The sequence below is a fragment of the Tasmannia lanceolata genome, unplaced genomic scaffold (genome assembly GCF_043159265.1).
Source record: "Tasmannia lanceolata isolate RefF3 unplaced genomic scaffold, GAP_Taslan_0.1 ptg000019l, whole genome shotgun sequence".
NCBI classification, from domain to species: Eukaryota; Viridiplantae; Streptophyta; class Magnoliopsida; order Canellales; family Winteraceae; genus Tasmannia; species Tasmannia lanceolata.
This window is the reverse complement of record NW_027518696.1, coordinates 15,704,590-15,725,254: the sequence shown is the minus strand read 5'-3', so window position 1 is coordinate 15,725,254 and position 20,665 is coordinate 15,704,590. Positions and strand designations below refer to the sequence as shown.

The 20,665-nt window shown below is 38.4% G+C and overlaps 1 protein-coding gene and 1 long non-coding RNA gene across 2 annotated transcripts in view; one reads left to right on the top strand and one right to left on the bottom strand.

Moving 5' to 3' along the window:
• DGS1 (dgd1 suppressor 1) overlaps nt 1-12,051 on the top strand; it is a 65,483-nt gene extending 53,432 nt beyond the window's left edge. Inside the window, exons 12-14 of the mRNA XM_077361983.1 lie at nt 5,731-5,841; nt 11,204-11,304; nt 11,656-12,051. Coding sequence (XP_077218098.1) covers nt 5,731-5,841; nt 11,204-11,304; nt 11,656-11,776 — 333 coding nt within the window. The 3' untranslated portion in view covers nt 11,777-12,051. The remainder of the gene's footprint in view (nt 1-5,730; nt 5,842-11,203; nt 11,305-11,655) is intronic.
• A 5,388-nt stretch (nt 12,052-17,439) lies between these two features.
• Nucleotides 17,440-20,097, bottom strand: LOC143852528 (uncharacterized). Its single transcript, XR_013236789.1, has 3 exons — nt 19,970-20,097; nt 18,998-19,067; nt 17,440-17,672 (listed from the first exon to the last, which is right to left on the bottom strand). It is a non-coding gene; the product is annotated as an uncharacterized LOC143852528 (long non-coding RNA).
• Between the last annotated feature and the right edge of the window lie 568 nt (nt 20,098-20,665).

The window sequence follows — 20,665 nt, the reverse complement described above, 5'->3', positions numbered from 1 at the left end:
TTGGGCCTGGAGTACACACCTCCGTCAGTAGATTATTAGTTCGGGCGATATTCCTTCACTTTTCGAGGATACTCACGTGTACAGCAATGCTCACCTGCTAATTCTTTCGCCCTCGTACCTGTTGATGGATCAGCTCTTGCGGCCTATGATTGCAGTAGCCGTTCCAGTCGTGGTGGTGCCTCCATTGGCCGTGGTTGTGGCCGTGGGGGACAGGGAGGTGGCCGTGGGAGGTCTGTCTGCACTCACTGTCAGAGAGAGGGCCATTACATCGACACTTGTTACACACTTCATCCCGATCTTCGTCAGGCGCGCTCGGCCCACCTCAGTGCTACTAGTTCTTTCGATATTCCTACTCCCACTACCTCTGTTCCTGCACCAGCCGATGATTGATTCACTCTGTCTCGCGCTGACTATGAGGAGTTTCAGCGCTTTCATCTTGCTAACCGTCCGCCTACTTCAGGGTTTGCCGAGCCAGGTAGCTCACCCACTACTCTTCTGTCAAGCTCCGGGTCATGATGGATCATTGATTCAGGAGCCCCAAACCACACGACCGGTAACACTACTCGTCATCATTTCGGTCTTTTCCCTCTGGCTTTCAATTCATCACACTAGCTGATGGGTCTACTATTCCCATCACTGGTGTTGGGACCGTGTCTTCCCACCCCAGTCTTACTTTATCTTCAGTGCTCTGTGTTCCTAAACCTCCTTTTAGTTTACTTTCGGCTAGTCAAATCACTAAAAATCTTTAGTGTTCTGTCTCATTTTATCCGCCTTATTGTGTTTTTCAGGATCTTTCGACGGGGAGGACTATTGGATTGGGTCGTGAGGCGGATGGGCTGTATCGTTTGGACTGTCGACCGCCTACTGTTTTGCATAGTTCCGTGGATGCCTACCAGTGGCACTGTTGCCTCGGCCATCCATCGCTTTAGCGGCTTCAGCAGATGCATCTTGTTCCAGGCCCTCTATCATCTTTTTAGTGCGAGTCGTGTGAGCTCGGGAAGCATCATCGTGTGTCATTTTCTTCCCGAGTTGTTAGTAGAGTCTCTAGTCCTTTTCAGTTAGTTCATTATGATGTATGGGGACCCTCTAGGGTCGCGTCTGCAACTGGGTTCAAGTATTTTATTATCTTTATTGATGCCTATTCTTGTATGACTTGGCTGTATTTACTTAAAGACCATTCTGAGGTCTTCTTTGCTTTTCCCACGTTTCATGCTGAAATCCAAAATCAATATAATTGCAATATCAAATGTCTTCGCACTGATAATGTGCTTACACCTCTCAGCAAAATGGTGTCGCTGAGAGGAAGATTCGTTACTTATTTGAGGTAACTCGCACTCTCCACTTCCAAATGCAGGTACCCAAGCAGTATTGGAGTGAGGCTGTCCGTACTGCTTGTTATTTGGCTAATCGCCTTCCTTCTTCTATCCTTCATGGGGAATCACCCTTCCTAGTGATACATCCTGGGAAGGATCCTTTTCCCCTTACTCCTCGTGTATTTGGATGTGTTTGTTTTGTCCACCATCTAGGTCCGGGTCGTGACAAACTAAATCCTCGTTCCGAGCAATGTGTTTTCTTGAGGTACTCGCGTACGCAGAAGGGGTATCATTGTTACAGTCCTCACCTTCGTCGATGGTTTGTCTCTGCGGACATTACATTTTTTGAGTCTGAGTCTTTCTTCACTCCGAGCCTTGAGCATCGAACCTCTCTTCCAGACTCAGAGCCTGGCCTTCCTCTTCCTAGCACTGCCGGTTTCATTCGACATTCCATCTATTCCCGTTGCCACCTCCTGGGCCTGTGCCCACTCCCGTGGCACCACCAAAGCCTCCTGTTACTACGAAGCATTATCAACGTCGACGGCCCCAGGCTGCTCCCACTCCACCTCCAGCAGATCTGTCATCCCATCAGGCGATGATCCCATAATCTTCTACTCATGTTTCCTCTCAGCCAATCTCTGTTGAGCTTTCTGATTCTCCTATTGCATCATGCACTCGCTCTCATGCTACAACACATCCCTATCTCTAATTTTGTTTCATATGATAATCTCTCACCCTCCTTCCAGAGTTTTGTTTCTTCTTTGTCTTCTGTTTCCTTACCGCAGAGTGTGGCTGAGGCTCTTGCTCATCCTGGTTGGCGTGAAGCCATGGATTTGGAAATGGGCGCACTTCACACTAATGAGACTTGGGATTTGGTTACCTTACCACCTGGAGCTCGCCCAGTTGGATGTCGATGGTTGTTTTCCATTAAATACTTATCAGATGGCACTATTGAGTGCTTGAAAGCGCGCCTGGTGGCGAAAGGGTATACTCAGACCTTTGGGGTTGACTACCATGAGAATTTTTCACCGGTTGCTAAGATTCCATATGTTCGAGTTCTCCTTTCTTTGGCAGTTAATGGTGGTTGGGCCCTTCATCAGTTGGATGTGAAAAATGCATTTCTTCATGGGGATCTCATAGAGGAGGTGTATATGGAGCAACCTCCAGGTTATGTTGCTCAGGGGAGATGTCCTCCTCTGTATGCCGTCTGCGAAACACTCTCTATGGACTCAAACAATCTCCTCGTGCATGGTTTGGAAGGTTTAGCGAGGCAATTATACGCTTTGGCATGAAATAGTGTGCAGTGGACCACTCGGTGTTCAGTCATCATTCTTTAGAAGGTTGCATTTTACTGATTGTGTATGTTGACGACATCATCATCACAGGTAGCAACTCAAGAGGGATACAAAAATTAAAAACCTTCTTACAAAAAGAATTTTCCACTAAGGACCTGGGTTGCCTTAGATACTTCCTTGGAATAGAGGTAGCACGCTCTTCTAAAGTGCTTATCTTGGGGTCAAGCCAGCATCTGTACCCATGGATCCTAATGTGAAACCGGTTCCAGAAGAAGGTGATATATTGGAGGATCCTGGCAGATATTGAAGATTAGTTGGTAACTTGTATATCTTACAGTTACCAAACCAGACATATCATATGCTGTAGAGTTAGTCAGTCAGTACATGAGCTCCCCTCGTACTTCTCACTAGGCTGCAATTATTCAAATCCTGAAGTACCTAAAGGGCACTCCAGGAAAAGTTTTACTGTTTAAAAGACATGGCCATGTGAAAATTGAAGGGTTCTCTGATGCAGATTGGGCTGGATCTCCTGCAGATAGGAGGTCGACTACTGGTTATTGTACCTTTGTAGGTGGTAACCTAGTGTCATGGAGAAGTAAGAAGCAAGACGTCATAGCCAAATCCAGTGCAGAAGCAGAATACAGAGCAATGGCACATACAAGCACTGAACTTATTTGGTTGCGCTCACTTCTATATGAGATTGGCTTTGGTCCCTCCTCTCCGTCGCAGTTGTATTGTGATAACAAAGATGCAATACATATTGCTACCAATCCAGTGTTTCATGAGCGCACGGAACACATTGAAGTGGACTGCCATTTTATTCGTCATAGAATTCAGAAAGGGGAGATACGAACTGAGTTCACTCGTTCAGTGGATCAATTGGCTGACATGTTTACAAAGTTGTTAAGCAAGTCTAAATTAGGTGATATTTGTAACAAGCTAGGAATGTATGATATATACATTCCAGCTTGGGGGGGGTGTTAGAGTATGTGATATGCCTAAGGGCATAATAGACTTTGTACTTCTTTATCTCTCATATAAATATAATAGAGTGAGGGGGAGACCTTTCAACTCATTCATTTCTTCCCAACTTCTTCTCTCAACAGTATGTATGTTTGCATCTATGTTGCGTGCATTCTACTGAACAGGAAAAGCACACACTTTGGGCATGTGTCAAACTGACATTTCTAGATTTCTTATATCAATTTTTTTTTTTCTGAAATCAACTTACAAATTTACATCTACTCTAGTTTTTGTGTGTCATTAACCTAATATTAACATTTTTATATGAAAATAAGACATTAACATAAGTTGTTCAAATTCCCACTATATTTCATGTTTTAACCATATTATTATGTCAACATATTAAATTCGTAAAATTAAATGAAGTCTATTACTGAATTTGTGAATCCTTTTTTCTGAGTAAAAAGAATTCATGTCAGACTCAGATACTGACACTCGTTCCCATACCCATGGAATGGAGATTTACATATGTACGTGCATTAGTGTTCTAACCTATGATTTAGCCAACACTTTGAATTTATTGCCGACACACGTCCTGCCATGTCCGACATGACACGCGTGTCCAGCCGTGTCGACACTCCTTTGGACACTTTTAAATATATTTCTAGGAGTGTTAGAGTTAATGTGGGCGTGTGGACACATATTTGTTTAACAATCAATAATTTTGTGTATGTGTCACAATTTCAAGATTTTTGGATGTTGCCATGTCAAACTATTCCATATTTGTGTTGAAACTCAACACACGTATCCAGTGTCCCCGTTTCTAAATTATGAAGGTTTGGCGTGTCCGACACTCCGTGTCCATGTCGACACGCGACACTCGTGTCCGTGTCCACAAATCATAGGTTCTAACACACCTAAGAGTACTCATATAGTCTTCAAGGTTTTTTTAAGTTAGACTTAATCAATTGCATGCACTGGAACCATATGCACATTCTTAGTATCCAAGGCCTTCATTTGATTCACAACCATTCTGGAACTTCTAGTGTTGGTAGAATTGGTAGTATTGCTGTTTGATATATTTCTTTCACAATGGAAACAATAAACAAACAATAGCTTGAAGCAACAACGATAATTCAAGGTCCCAACATACACCGAGAACCCATAAAACACACATGAGGATTGCTTACTCACTAAACAATCCAAGAAACTTCAAGTCACATGTACCAATCCAGTATCTTGTGTAGGTTTACTCATACAATGGGCGCAATCCAAGGATCATCGCGTACCGACTAGAACAATTGTGACAAGTGGAAGATGTTATTTAAATCCCTGGAATGAAGGATGAAGAAGGGGAGAGAGGGGAAGAGAAATGTAGAAAGGAGATGGGAGAATGGAAAATGTTGATTAAATCCCTGGAATGAAGGGTGAAGAAGCGGGGAGAGGGGAAGAGAAATGTAGGAAGGAGATGGGAGAAATCGTGGGGAGCGACATTAGAAGTGCATATCGATCACTCTTTCTATCCCTTATATATTAATGTTATATCATATTTACAAGAAGGCTACTGATATTGGCACGACCATGTTTTGATAACTGTACTGACTCACTTTGTCTTTCCCTTTTTAATTAGCTTGTGAGAGCTTTTTTGGGCACCGTGATAACCTTTGACGGCTGGCTGAATATTCAAAGACAAGGTGAGTTAGTGTAAATGTGTAATTATGAAAACAAGGTAGTGTGAATATCAGTAGCCTTACAAGAATGTTGCTAATAAGTGAAAAGATGAGGAAAATACAAATTTTCCCTTGTAAATTGTCAACTCTTATATCTCAACTTTTATTTTGTCGTGTCCATGGTTCTGCATGTTAGTGCATTTCTTTTCATGTCATCACTAGTATATTGAGATTATATATTTACTGGTTGTTTTATATGCCTTCTTACGTCTTATAATTTTGCTTAGTAAATCCATTGTTTCTTTGTGAGTCATGCCCATCCTTGTTTGTTCGCTAATGTTCGAAACGTTTGGAAGGAGGAAAATGTTGTCGTCCATTGTATTTGTATCATAGAAAAATTATGCCATTTGACATTGAGAAATATCACTCACAGTTTTGAATCTTTGTTGTTCATTTAATGCACGTGTTACTTATGGTTTACATAATCAGGACAAAGGGGCAGAAGGTAAAGGTAGGATTGCTCGACTTCAAAGAAGGCTTCTTGTGGTGGAAATTGAAAGAAGGATTATGCAATTTCAGAATTGCCTGGATCAGGGAATGGTAAAATGTCAAACCCTATGTGCAGCTTCTTTGTGATATGTTTTTTTCTCAAGGGAAATGATGTCCACACTCCCTTGTCATGAGAATGGCACTACTCTCTTTACTTTTCATTCTCCTAATTAGCTGTTTATTAGAATTCTCAAAAAGGCTACAACTACCAACCAGAAGAGTGGTTAATAATTTTTAATAAAGTTAGAGTGTCATTATTAAAGTATGGGAATGCAGATATCATTTGCCATTCTTAATTCTTTTGTTATATAGAAGCTTTGTTATGTATGCAATGCCAGTAATCATCCAAATTAAAATAAGGTTCAACTTGCTATACTTGCTATCCTACAAATACAAGTCCAAAAGTATTTGCTATATTAACCACATAATTACCCTAACAACTAAGAAATGTATGCCCTATGTCACTCAGTTGTTTTCTATTCACACAAAGGTAGCTTGGTACTTGTCACACAAATTATGTGTTCAAGAGAGCAAGATGATAAGAAAGTGAGAAAGGAGAAAAGAAAAGGGGCTGGAGAGGAGAGAAAAGTAATTAGGTTGAAAGGAAAGATCTTTGCATGCTTCACTCCTTACCTTCTTATATCTATTCACTGATAAATTATGAATACTACAAGAATGCCCCTTGTAAGTTAAAAAGAAAAAGACACTAATCTACCCTTTACATACTAATAATCATGACAATTATACTGCTCAGTTGCTGGGTCATGAGAGAATCCATCCATTCCTAAGCAGCCTGCTGATGATTTGCCAGCTTGATTGCCTCTCCGGGATGAGAAGTGATCGGTATATTAGCCTAGCCCTTTTTTTTTATCAAGCGATTGAGTCTTCCTGTTTCTTTTCGGGCGGGGGGAGAACGGGAGGAAGAACAAACAAGCCAGTGGGATTGCAGTAGAGGTTCTTTCTTTAGACACTCGACTTCCAAGTTCAGTAGACAGCTACTTATTAGTTCCCATCCAAGCACCGGAAAGATTCACTTAACGTTCATTAGATGAAGCTGCTCAAGAGGTCATCGACGAGTTATGACCACAGTCAGGGAGCTGATTCTTCGGACCATATTGTGCAGTGTCATCCCGATGTTCATTGTGATACCTTCATTTTCTCTGTTATACTCAATGGACGAGGTAGTTATAGATCTAGCCATTACTATCAAAGCTATTGGACATCGTTGGTATCGGAGTGGGCCTCTTCTCGAGGGTGATGAAAGTGCAACGAAATGTACCGGTGGTTCGCGAAGCATCTGGTTTACCGATAATCTCCCATTCTCATCGTCGAGAGAGTAGAACTATAGCATGCCAGAAAGTGGGAGTTGCAGTGGTTAGACCTATACCTTGAAATGCTCCAAACATAGAAGCCTATGGTTCCATTTTTGTTGTTGCTGGAGGTACAGATCCCTCTTCTCGGTGTGCAGCGATATACGGAGAATATATCTCCTTCGATCCCTCTGGATTCACCTATCATAATATTGCCCAAAGCATCCTTTGTAATGAAGCCAATGCCAAGCTTATTGTCAATAAGCGAGCCATCAGTATTTAGCTTCTCGCAATTTATTTCTTAGGCTTTTCCCATTAGCAGGGTCAACTGGTTCTGTTCTTAACTTTCAAGTTTCATCTCGAAAGCTCTAACTTCAACACTTCCTCGAGCTGGAGGATAAATTTCATGCCCAAGTTGGTACAATTCCTCTGAAACTGATCACAATCAAGAGCCTTGGTATAGATGCATGCTAACAAATCTTTGGATTTCTCTACAGATCTGCTCAATTGAGACCTTTTTCTCGAATAAAGTAACAATATGTCTCAATATGTATAGTCCTCTCATGATGTGCAACATTGCTTGCTACCAACGATTTAGTCAACACTTTGAATTTATTACTGACACCCGTGTCCTATCATTTCCTGTGTCCACGTGTGTCAACACTCATTTTGACATTTCTAAATGTATTTGCTACAATTGTAGACTTAATGTAGGCGTGTCAATGCATTTTTGTTTTGTGTCAAGTGTGACATTCTGTTATACTATTGAATATTGTGTTTACCTCTTTTATTATAAACTCTTCTTTTATCTCTTCTTTAACTACTATTTGCTGTTACGTCCCCTCTTCTAAGCCTAAAACCCTAACCAAACTCTTATTCCAATATTATATTCATTGTATCCTATCGGTCTCATTGCATTGGACACTGAAGAGGACTAGATTAAATAGATGAATGCATTGATATTTGATTATCTCATGTTTGTTATAGATTATAGTTGATTAATCCTAAAATTTACTAATTTGGTAAATGAATATCGTATTTATATTGATACAAATTATGATAGTAATATGCATTTTATAATGCTACATGTATCGGTGTGTCACCATTTCTAGATTTGCAGAATTTTATAATGTATGTACGTGTAGGGTATGTCACCATTTTTAGATTTTCAGGGGTTGCCATTTCAGACAACCTTGTGTGTGTCAAAACTCGACACACGAAGGTGTCTGTGTTCACAAATAAAAGCTGGCTACGTTAGTGGCTACTTTGTTCTCACAATATATCTTCAATTGTTCTTCAATCTTACAACCCATCTTAAGCATCCAAGTTGTCAACCCATATTAACTCACAGTAGTATGAGGATATGAGCCATTACCATATATACTCAACCTCTGCATTGGACCTTTTGATCACACATGGCCTTTTGCTTTTTCAAGACACTAAGTTCCAACAGAGGTGCAATGCCCATTAGTGGACCTTCTGTCAGAGGGATATACTGCCCAGTCGGAATAAGAATAACTCCCAGCACTTCAGTGGTCGTTGGGATTAAAAATAAATCCTTTACCGGGGTCATCTTTAAGATATTTTATGATGCACATGGATCGCTTGCCGAAAGGAAACCCTGGCCGATTGCACACAGTGAGTAACCACACATTGCAAAAGCAATGTCAGGATGAGTGATAGTCAAGTAGATAAGTTTCCTAAAGGTAAAATATCCTCCTGTTCAGAAATATGGAAGGTTTTCTTAAGCACCTCATATTTACCAGACCCAATGTTACATATGATGTAAACCAGATTTGGACAGCAAAATAGAGAAGTTTTTGTCGCATGATATTCAGTTGGACAGGTGATTCTGATACAAGATGATCTATAATAGGTTTTTGCGTTGTAGTAAATGGATGCCTGGTTTCCTGGAGCAGCAAGAAGCAACGAATTGTGGCCAGGTCCATTGCAGAAGCAATGGAATGCTATGACATCCATTACTACCGAGCTTACTTGGATATGACACTTATCACAGAACATCACACCAGTTCAGACTCCCATACATTGTTCTGTAACAACTAGAATGCCATAGAACCCAGTGTTTCACGCCACGTGTAGGCCAGCCCTAGAAAGAGGGGCCCCACGTGAGGGGAGTGTTAAAGTATAAAAGATTAAATAACTCCATCTCCAACAGCTTAAGCTTTTGGAGTAATTGGTTGTTTCACAATAACCACTTAATCGAAGCCTACGAACTAACTTGAAAGTTCACAAGGTTGACGTTCTAAACCCTCCCTCTTTTTGCCGAATATTTTATAAAGGATTTAACTGTAGCTCCATATTTTGTGATTGTGTGATCACTTATTTTTCAATCTTCTGTTGATTTCTTTGCTATGTTTCTACTCCTTTATTTGGTAGGTAAGCTGGGATCGAACCTGCGACCTCAAAGGTTGAAATACAAAGCCTCAACCATTGAGCTAGAGTCCCAACCCCTATTTCTACTCCTACTGCGTGTCATTTTTGGGATTTTTTTCCTTTTTTTTATCAAAATGTTGTGGTAAAATCGCGATATTTAGAAGTCAGGGATATTTGTAACTATGCTATGAAGCATGGATGCGCTTGCCATTCCATATGCCTATAGCCTTATCTGTTGTAAGGACCAAAGATGTCAAAAATGCCTTACGGGGTGGGAAACACATTTCATCCTAAACATGGAAATTAATTTTGGGCAACACGTGAAATGTTCCAAAAGTATGCAAAATATTGTCCGTGAAATGCTTGGAAAATATATGGGAAACACAAAATATAAGGAGAGCTTGGAAACGTTCCACACACACACAAATCACACAAATTGTGGATTAGATGTTAATAAAATAAATTGCGTAAAAAGTACCAAATTTTTTTTAAAAAAAAGTTAAAAGCCCACAAGGACTTGCCAATACACACATTAGAGTCATTTTCCCTACATTTGGAAGGCATTTCCAATATGCATTAGAAGTGTTTTTTATATGCTCCAGGTGTGTTCCTTGTATGTTTCGCTAGTTCATATGCATTTCCCTCAGTGCTTCCTCATCGATTCGCAAACGTTCGTTGGACGTTTCAATGGATGTTTCTTAATGCATTTCTCACGTGAACTTTTATGGGTTTCTCATTTCATGTTTTGCCCAAGGTTCTAAATTTCAGTTTTGGTTTCACTCATCTGCGAAACCGATTTCGGTATGAAATTTCGACTGAAATCTTGTAAAATCGCGGAAACAATTCGGAACAAAATTATGGTTGAAATCCAATTAACATTGTTCGCCACTGGTTTTTCTTTTTATTTTTTATCGTGTTATAGAAATATCTTAAAGGAATGTCATGGTTCTTCTCTTTTCTGCAAGTGGAGTTGATTTTTGTTATTGTTTCTATCGAAATGCTGATATTTGGACAGAAACTTTGATTTTTTATTTGAAAAGTTGCATGTTTCGCATATTTCGACCGAAATTTGGTAATTATGGAACCCAGTGGATTTCATTTAGGCCGCAGCTGAAATCGAAATATTTTGGCCGAACGAAATTTCTCGGCTGCAATTCAAAACCATGGTTTTGCCTCTTCTTTATTCCCACATTTACTGCTTCAGTCTCACTTTTTGCTTCTCAAATTCTTTCTATGGCTATGATGCCTATATCTGCATGGAAGATCAATAGTCAATAGACCTCATGGCCACTTTACTCAAACAAGAATTTGTTTCTAGTTTGCCACCTACTTGAATCCTGCTGTATATCTGCACAAGTGGATTGCAACATTGTTCCTAATCTGCCCTCCTTCATGTGATAATTTTGTAATCCTTTCACAGCATGTTTTCTTGTCAAAAACACTACATCGATCATTGATATCTCTCCAGAATTATCCACCATATCTCAACTAGGAATGGCCTTATCAATGGGTCTCTTGAAACAAGTCCCTCCATCATATAACAATGCAGTCTAATTGAACTCATTCCCACTTTGTTTAGAGTTGGAGATGTTTTGCATTGGGAATTCTGTCGTGTGTAAATTATAAGGAATCCTCTCGCTGGTTCAGTAAATGCATTCTATGTCCTGCTATTTATTTCTTGAAGACCATGTTATCCGTTCATGTGGTAGGAAGAAGATGCTCAATGGATGTATGGGTTGGTACTATATTATCTTGATAGTCTTTACAAGGCTGTGGAAAGGCATGCAAGGGCAACCGGTGAATGGCTAAGGTTAGTTGTAGTTTATGTTTCTCGTTTTGTCCTATGCTTGTCACCTTATTTATCATAGAGAACTATTAGGAAATTGCAACAGCGGCACATTCGGGTCGATTTTTGGGAATTTTCGTTGAGCTTTTATAATAAAATCGGGTGGGGTTTGGGCAATTTGGGTCGGGTCGAGTTGAGCTTTTGCTAAAAAATGAATTGGAATCAACCCGAGCCCGACCCGATTTTATGGTAAAAGCTCAACCCAAATTCAAGAAAATCGACCTGAGTTGCACCCTTAAATTGTGACATCCCCAAGTCATTTCCTTGATCATAAGAGCATGATCACATAAGAAGCTTATTGAGGTTTCTTTACAGCTTGAGACAGGATATTGTTGATATAGCGAAGCCCGAACTGAGCACTTCATATAAACTTGCTGCGACATCACGCATGGTGCAAGTTTATGACTGCTTACTTCCTGCGGCGAGGCGAAGATAGATGTTTTTGTTTCTTCTTTTGAGTAACTCTTAAAAAGAGAACTTTTGAAGGATTGGTCTTAAGCATTTTTGATAGCATAACAGGTTTAGACCCAAGTAGAATTAGTCTTTTTTTTTATGAATGGTTAGTCGTTTTGTTATGTATGTGCTCTCTGATTGCAAGAAGGCCTTTTACTTCTGTGTTTTTTTTTTTTTGGTATCGGAAGGGTAAGGGTTTTGGGCTTTGGCCACAACTTGAAATTTTAAATAAAATGGAAAGTTAGAAATCTTTAATCAGCTTTCTGTTTTTCGTTTATTTTATTATTATTTAGCATTTTGTTGCCCTAACTGAATCCGTGTGGCCTAATTAAAAAAACATTTTCTAACTATATCTTCGTGGTTTTTAAGTTTTTCTCATTCTCTGCAAGGGAAAAAGAGAAGCGCTGCAAGAATGGTTGTAAGCATGGTTTTAAATTTCGACCGAAATCCGAAATTTCGGTAACATCGAAACCACTAAAAACCGAAATGGTCATTTATTTCGGCCGAAATTTCGGTTTTTCAGAAATTTGACCCATAAAATCTGTTTTTTTTTTTAAATTAATTTAACATTTAACAGAAATTTTGGTAATTTCGGCCGAAATGTAATATCGAAATTTCAAAATTTCAGGGTCCGAAACCGGTACCAAACCTGAAATTTTAAACCTTGGTTGTAAGACAGCGGTGTGCCCTGTTTGGGTTGTGGGAATTTTCTGGAAAAGCTTGGAAAGAAAAAATATTTCTAAACTTTCCTACTTATTTAATACACGAAAATAGATAATTTGAACCAACCCTATTCAATTTTTAACCATAATCATATCAATTTCAAACAAATTCCCAAGGAAAAATTTTCAATGAGAAATGTTTTTCTTGCTATCCAAACAAGGCGAGGTCCTTTTCGTTATGGATTTTGAGGCAAAAAATTGATTAGGGATTCCAAATTAATAATTGCAATTTAAATCCCGAAAATAATAAGTTCTGGACTCACAATAGAAAAAAGATATAGGGTGATGATAAATTCGCACCCCTGTACGATAATTCACACCCCTGTAAACGAAGGTATGTGGGGCAGACTTTAATGCTTTTTGACGGTAATTCATGTTTAAGGGGTGCATCCGGCGGGGGTCGTGCGAATTTATCATCACCCAAAGATATATCCTTTGCAAATTAGAAATTACACATATACCAACACTAATCTTGTATGATTTATTCCAAGGATTCCAAGAATTTTACCATTGATTTACCGGGTTTAGTCCCATTTGAGTCTCGGCTTTTGCACTGAGAGTGTATTATGGTACTTTTAGGTCATTTGATCAACAGGTTTGAGGTTCTTTTCAGTTTTGAACCTTCTCTAAACCAGTCGAGTGCCTTGGAGCATTTCTTAGGTTTGTTATAGGATTGTTGTAATGTAATAAGTGGTTGGAATCCAAAGATTTTTTTATATTCGGAGAGTAAAATTTTAAAACCCCAAAGTCGTGTCATTGGCCATTAAGGCAAGCATATGATTCTAGGCTACACAATAGTCGGTGATGGGGACCGGTTTCTTTCTCTTCAAACGTGAATTCTCAAAGATTGGAAACAATTTGAAATCTCTCCCCATCCTGAGATTTCTAAAACCTAGAAACATGGGACGGTCTCATTCTCTCTTGCTGTCAGAAAGAAGGGCGAGAAATCAGAAAACGACGGCTGGTCTAATTTTTTGTTGTTGTCTCCCATTCATGATTTTGATGAAATCCAAGATTCTAAAATCCGCGGCCGTTTGGATACAAGGATTTTAGAATCCAGATTTTTAGTTTCAAAACAGTATAAAAGAGGGTTCGTGATCAAGGCGATGTCTGTTGTCCTGACAGCGTGTCTTGGATTTTAAGTGAGAAATTCAAGTTTTAGAAATCTCTCCCCCATCCTGAGATTTCTAAAGCCTGGAAACATAGGACGAGCTACTGCTCTCTTGCTGTCAGAAAGAAGGGCGAGAAATCAGAAAACGATGGCCGGTCTCTTTCTTCTCTGCCTCCCATCTACAATTTTGAAGAAACCAAGGATTTTAAAATCCGCTTATCCAAATGGCCCTAATCAGGGGGGATTTCTTCAAAATTGTAGCTAAGAGACAAGAGAAGCAGCTGACCAGCCGTCATTTTTTACTTGTTTTTTGACTTCTCGCCGTTCTTTCCGTGAGCAAGAGAGTAGCAAATCCTCCCATATTTCCAGATTTTAGAAATCTCAGGATGCATGGGAGATTTTTAAAACCTGAATCTCTCACTTAAAATCCAAGAAATGTTGTTAGGACAGCATACAACAGCTTATTCATGAACCCTCTTTTACACTGTTTTCAAACTAAAAACCTGGATTCTAAAATCTGCGTATCCAAATGGCCCAAAACCTGGATTCTAAAATCCGCGTATCCGAACGGCCCCTTGGATACACGGATTTTAGAATCCAGGTTTTTAGTTTGAAAACAGTGTAAAAGAGCGTTAGAGACAAGAGAAGAAGAGGACCAGCCGTCGTTTTTGACTCATTTTTTACTTCTCTCCCTTCTTTCCATCAGCAAGAGAGTAGCAGATCCTCCCATATTTTCAGGTTTTAGAAATCACAAGATGAAGGAGAGATTTTTAAAACATGATTTTCTTGCTTAAAATCCTAGAAACGCTGCCAGGACAACATCCAGCAATTCATACCCTCTTTTACATTGTTTTCAAACTAAAAACCTGGATTCTAAAATCCGTGTATCCAAACGGCCCCTGGATACCTGGGGCTGTTTGGATACCTCATGCATTTGTATTTTGATTTGGATTTGAGTTTTGGATACCAAATACATCCCTCATCTTCATGTACATGTTTTGAGAGAGAGAGAGAGAGAGAGAGAGAGAGAGAGAGAGAGAGAGAGAGGGAGGGAGGGATGTCTCGCTGCTGCCGGAGCAACATCGAGGAGCAGTGACGGTGAAGGAAATTGCCACAAATATTGATTTCCAAATAATGTCTAGCAGAACAGAATTGAAAATCGGAATTTTTTACACTTTTGCAGCTAATTTGGAAATTTTTAGGATCTGATCCAGTTAAAAATGTCAACTAAATCCAAATCTAAATCTTGCGGCTATCCAAACGTGACCTTAGTGTTTTGGTTTTAACTGTTAATATCTTTTTGAGAGGTTTACATTATGATGTCACTGTATAAATTAATGAATAACAAAAAGGATTAGATTAGAAAATAGGATCACTTAGGATTATTAGTGGGTTGCAAGGGATTCTCATATGTTTAGGTTGAGACAGCAGCACTACTCGCACTCTTGAGACAGCAGCATTTTAGCTCTTCTGCAGCCCAACGATGATGACAACATATAATGTTACATTGTTTAGGTTAATTGGTCCATGTGTATAGTGTATCCTAGCGATGAAAATGATAACCATGAGGTATGACGGCCACATTGGTGTGTGAGAGCACGTTATAAAGATGAATGACATAGCATAGCAACTGAAGTAGGACATAGAGATCTGAGGATTTTCTCGTTCACTTTATCATGACTTCTCTCCTAGCATAGTTTAATCCTTTCAAGATAAACTACAAAACAGAAAATGTCAAAATCTTTTTGGCGACGTCTCGGAAACGTTTCCAAAATATGATACAAAATTGGAGAAGTGTTTCTGAAACACATGGGAAATATATGGAAAACTTACGTAAATAATGTGTAAACGCATTATAAACGTATGCAACACTCGTAGAAAACACATATGAAACGTATAGGAAACATGTGTGGAACTTACGAAATTCATTTTGGAAAAAACACATCATTTCCTAAGACGTTTCTCGTACGATTTTCTATTGTTTCTCGTTTCTCATTTCCCCTATAATCTTTTTCATGCGTTCCGCTTCACGTTTCGTTTCCCAAATTCGTTTCCCACCCTGGTAACTATAGTTAGGTCTAATGCCATAGAGGGCAATCTTTATACAGTAGAAATTAGATAGCTCATTTGTTAAGAATATACTTTCATAAGATGTGAGTTATTGATACAAAATATTGATAATAAATGAAGTCTAATAAGTGAAAATTCTTGGAATCTGTGACATAAATGTTTGTGAGCTTTTGTGAGCTTTTTTTTTTTTTTTTTAGTTTTTTAGAGTTTTGCTCTCTTTTTTTTAGAGCTTTTTTTTTAGTTTTTTAGTTTCTCAGAATTTTTTAGACGGAGGGAGAGATTAGGGTTTGGGGAAGAGGGTGGGATGAGGGTTTGGTGAAAAGGGAGGGCGAGATTAGGGTTTTGGGACAATGCACTGTCAAGGTGTTTAAAAAATTAAACAAACTCCTAGATAGTGGACTATCAATTGACAGTGCACTGTCCAGGAATTTTAAAGCAAGCATAAACTCCTGGACAGTGGACTATTAATCATAGTGTACTGTCTAGTTATTCGACCCAAAACACATTAGGGCAAAACGGGAGGTTGTCAAGTCGAAATTTGGTGTTATCAAATTACCTAAAAGGGATCATAAATTTGGGGTTATCAGTTATCTAAAAGAGGGTTATGATGGGGTTATCAAGTATGTGAATGGGGTTATTAATTCCTAAAATAGGGTTATCAATTATCTAAATGGGTTAACAATGTACTTATCTAAGATGGGGATTTCAACTATGTAAAATGGAGTTATCAAATGAATTAATGGGGATTATCAAGTATGTGAATGGGGTTATCGACCCATGCAGATACCTATATAAGCACATTACTAGGCATCTTCATGGGGTTATCAAGTCCTAAAATGGGGTTTTCATCCATCCAGAAGGGGTTTTCAAATATCTTCATGGGGTTATCAAATGCTTATACTCTATTTACAAATTGCTTAACAATGTGCTTATCTAAATAGGGGGTTTTAACTATGAAAAATGGGGTTATCAAGTGAAGTAATGGGGGGTTTTAAGTATGTGAATGGGGTTATTAACCGCCTTAGCTGGGCTTACTAGGTACCTGCATGGGGTTATCCAGTCCTAAAATTGGGTTTTGAACCCTCTAGAAGGGGTTTTCAAATATCTGAATGGGGTTATCAAATACAAATTGATGCACATAAACACAAATTTACAAAAAGTCAACATCAACTCCATAAAAACTCCATTCATATATTTACATAGTTACAAAAAATCCACATAAAACCCCACCTAAAACTCCATCTAAAACACCATGTCAACAATGAGAAGAACCCAGTGGAAGTCTTGACATAATAGTAATAAGACCATCTTAATAGCTTCACACGGTATATATTTAAGTTTAGCATGCGAAAGCGCTTCACCGTCTTCCACATTTTTAACTGATTCTCCTCTCACATTTTATAACAGCCTGAAGTTAGATAACCCCATTTACATACCTAGTAAGCCCTCCTTAATAACCCCATTAGCATACTTGAAAACCCCCCATTAATTTATTTGATAACCCAATTTTACATAGTTGAAACCCACGATGTAGATAAGCAAACTGGCAAGTAATTTGTAAATAGAGCATTTGCAACAATTTGTATTTGTTAACCCCATGAAGATGTCACGCCTCAAGCCACACACATTCATAATAACCACAATCATAAGGCTTAAGGGTGCAACAACGCCACATACCTGTAAAGTTGACTTCACAAGCATTCAAGGTTAACGATAAAACAGAACCATGCTTAATCCATAATAAATTAAAATCCATAATTCTTAATCATTCATAAACTATCCAGCCAACATATGTCTAATCTATTACATCAAATTCAATCTCCTCTCATCCCAAATACTGAAATAAAATAAAACTATGTCTATCCAATGCCTACTAAAAGCAAATACTCACTAAATATGTAAATAAAGCAAATAACTAAAACTTCCAGAAGTCTCCCGTTCCGCTCCAACCTCAAGTTGGAATCACTCAGCATGATCTGAAAATGTTAAATAAGGGTGAGCTAAACGCGCTCATGTGAGATAATAAGAAACTACACTAACAGATATGGCTTCAAAGACAACAACAGTCAATTGGCAATAGGACATTCAATGATAACAGTAATTGGTAGTGCAATGGGCATCGATTTCAGAAATAAGGCATCATTCAATTTCAATATTCGATATGGATGTCAGATTCGATAGGTCGGAGTTTCTTGAGACATCGATAGTGCTATGTTTATTGATTCGATATCTGTCTACTATATAACAGTAATTACACTGGCCGGTGGTATCTAAGTGCCAAAGGTATTATGCATTCCCCCATTGGCTAAGGGTCCATAAATAAACTAGCATCCCAAGAAAAACTAATTTGATAATTCAAAAGGGTTAGGTATTCAATAGCATGTAGTTCAAAAAGGTTCATAATAGTGTGCAGTCTCAATCTATAAGGTATCATGGTTTTCAATACTCAATAGAGTGCAATAATCAATAATCTGAATTGGTTTTCAAACAGTAAAGCATGTGAACAATAAGAATATTGTAAAAAAGGGTTTGGGATAACCCATCAGAATATTCTCTTATTATTCACCTCGATTGAAGTTCGAAATCATTTTCACAGAACACCATGGTTACCTACAATCAATATTAGGAACATTCCCCATGAGTTCCATTATTAATATCAGTCCTATGGTTCCTTTTTACTATTTTGGAATTATAATTATTATAAATTTTTAAAACTTCTTGAAACTATTTTTAACAGAAATAACTCATTTCCGGTATGTCCGTAGAGTACAAGAGCGTCGAAAATGGATAAGAAACGAATAAGTTATGAATTTCTGAAGTTTCACAAAATTTCAGCGTTCAGACATCCCTTCAGAAGTCTTAAGATATGCTTCGGAAGTCCTAAGGTCACAGACTGGGTTTAAGAAATTCTACTGGTCCCCCTTCGGAAGTCCTAAGATCGCGGACTGGGTTTTTCCAGCAGAATTTCTAATTCGTCCCGAAAACTTCAAAATGCCATAACTTTCTCGTTTTAACTCTGATTCGCGCGTGATGGATCCGTTGGATTCGTATCGACAAGAGGAATCCATCTAATCCAATTTCATGCTCCAAAAGTCTCAAATTTATTTATCATAATTAATCTAAGCTTTTTAGGGATTAATCTAAACCCTAAATATTTTAGTTCCATATTCGAAATTCTATTTTCTTAGGGATCTATGAATCCATCCCTAGATCAACACACACGCCAATCCTAATAGATTAATTATATTTTTTTTCTTTAGTTTTCTTAATTACGTAAACAATTAAGACTTGAAGTTCCTACCCGGATTCGCAGACAAAGGCTCTGCGATCGATTCTCCCACGCTGTTCTCACGAACTTCTTTCTTCGAGGGCTGCAAAAACAATTAAGGTCATGCTCTGTAGAACCCTAAATGATGTATTTATAGTTTTCTACTAAGAGTTCTAACCCTAATGGGTTTTCAAAAGACAAAAATGCCCTCCCGTTTTAAGGGTGGACGAAAATTTAAGTAGGGGTATTTTTGATATTAAAATTTTGGGTGTTCACAGAAGATAATCCTGAAACCCCTTCTGGGGGATTGAAAACCCCATTTTATCACTTGATAACTCCCCCATAAATTCATTTGATAACCCCATTTTACAAAGTAGAAACCCCAAATTTAGAAAAGTACATTCTTAACCCATTTGGATAATTAATGACCTTTCTTTAAGGTAATTTGATAACCCAAAATATAGAATTGACAACCCCCATCGTGTCATATTGTGTTTTGAGTCGAAGAACTGGACAGTGCACTATGGATCAATAGTCCACTGTCCAAGAGTTTTTTTTTTTTTTTTTTAAATACCTGGACAATGCACTATGTATTGATAGTCCACTATCTAGGAGTTTGTTTTTAAAGTGATAGTCCACTATCCATGAGTTTTTAATTTTTTCCATTTTTTCCCTTCTTCTTCTTCTCCCACATACAACACATAAACCCTAATAATATGCAAAAACATATTTCCATTATCAGATGAAAGAGAAGTAAAACGGAAAAAACAACCTAACAATTTATCGATTTTTTTCTTCATCTTCTTCCTCCCACATACAACAAATAAACCCTAAATAATATGAAAAAACAGATTTCCATTAACAGATGAAAGAAAGGTAGAAAACCTAATCTAAAAACTGCAAAACCCTAAAACAAACCTCAAATAACAGTGAAACGGTTTGAAAAACCTAATCTAAATACAGCAAAACCCTACTTTTCACTTTTCGCGGGAGGAAGAAGGCAACCTTTCGAAGGGATGACTTCCCCGGAGCTCCAACACGCCGTCGAGAAGAGTGGCGGGAGGAAGACGGTGAAAATAGTTGAAAAAAAAGAGTACAAAAGTCAAAAGTAGAAGAAGAGCCGTGTAGCATATGTGAAAGAGGATTTTGGTCATTGTCCATGTCAGAATCTATACTTTGTCAACCATCAGATATGATTTGAAAACCTGGGACCCATTGAAAATTCTAGCGAAAGTTTGTCCCCCGACCCAAAATAAATATGCCGTGAATGATAAAACAGAGTTGTCCAGTTCCAATGCATTTTTCACGGGAAAGTATTTAGCAATTTTGCAAAGGGAAATGATAGGCAACTGATATTTGCACAACCATATTTTGATAATGACACAAACTCACCTTGTCAAAAGTTATTACAGCACTCAAAAAGCTCTCAGAAGAAAATTGAAATTGGAAAGACAAGGTGGGTTTTGTCATTATCAAAACATGGTGGTGCAAATATCAGTAGCCAAATGAGATATTCGCCCCCTTTTTTTTTTCCTTGGGACACCACCCTCTACAAGAATAGTCATAAGTACACTAGAGGGGAGTGTCTCAAATATAAAAAGGGGGGTGAACATATCACTTCCTTTCCGCAATGTTTACTCTGATAAATGCACAAACTCATCTTGTCTTTTATTATTTAAACAGCTGTCCCGGTTCCCAAAA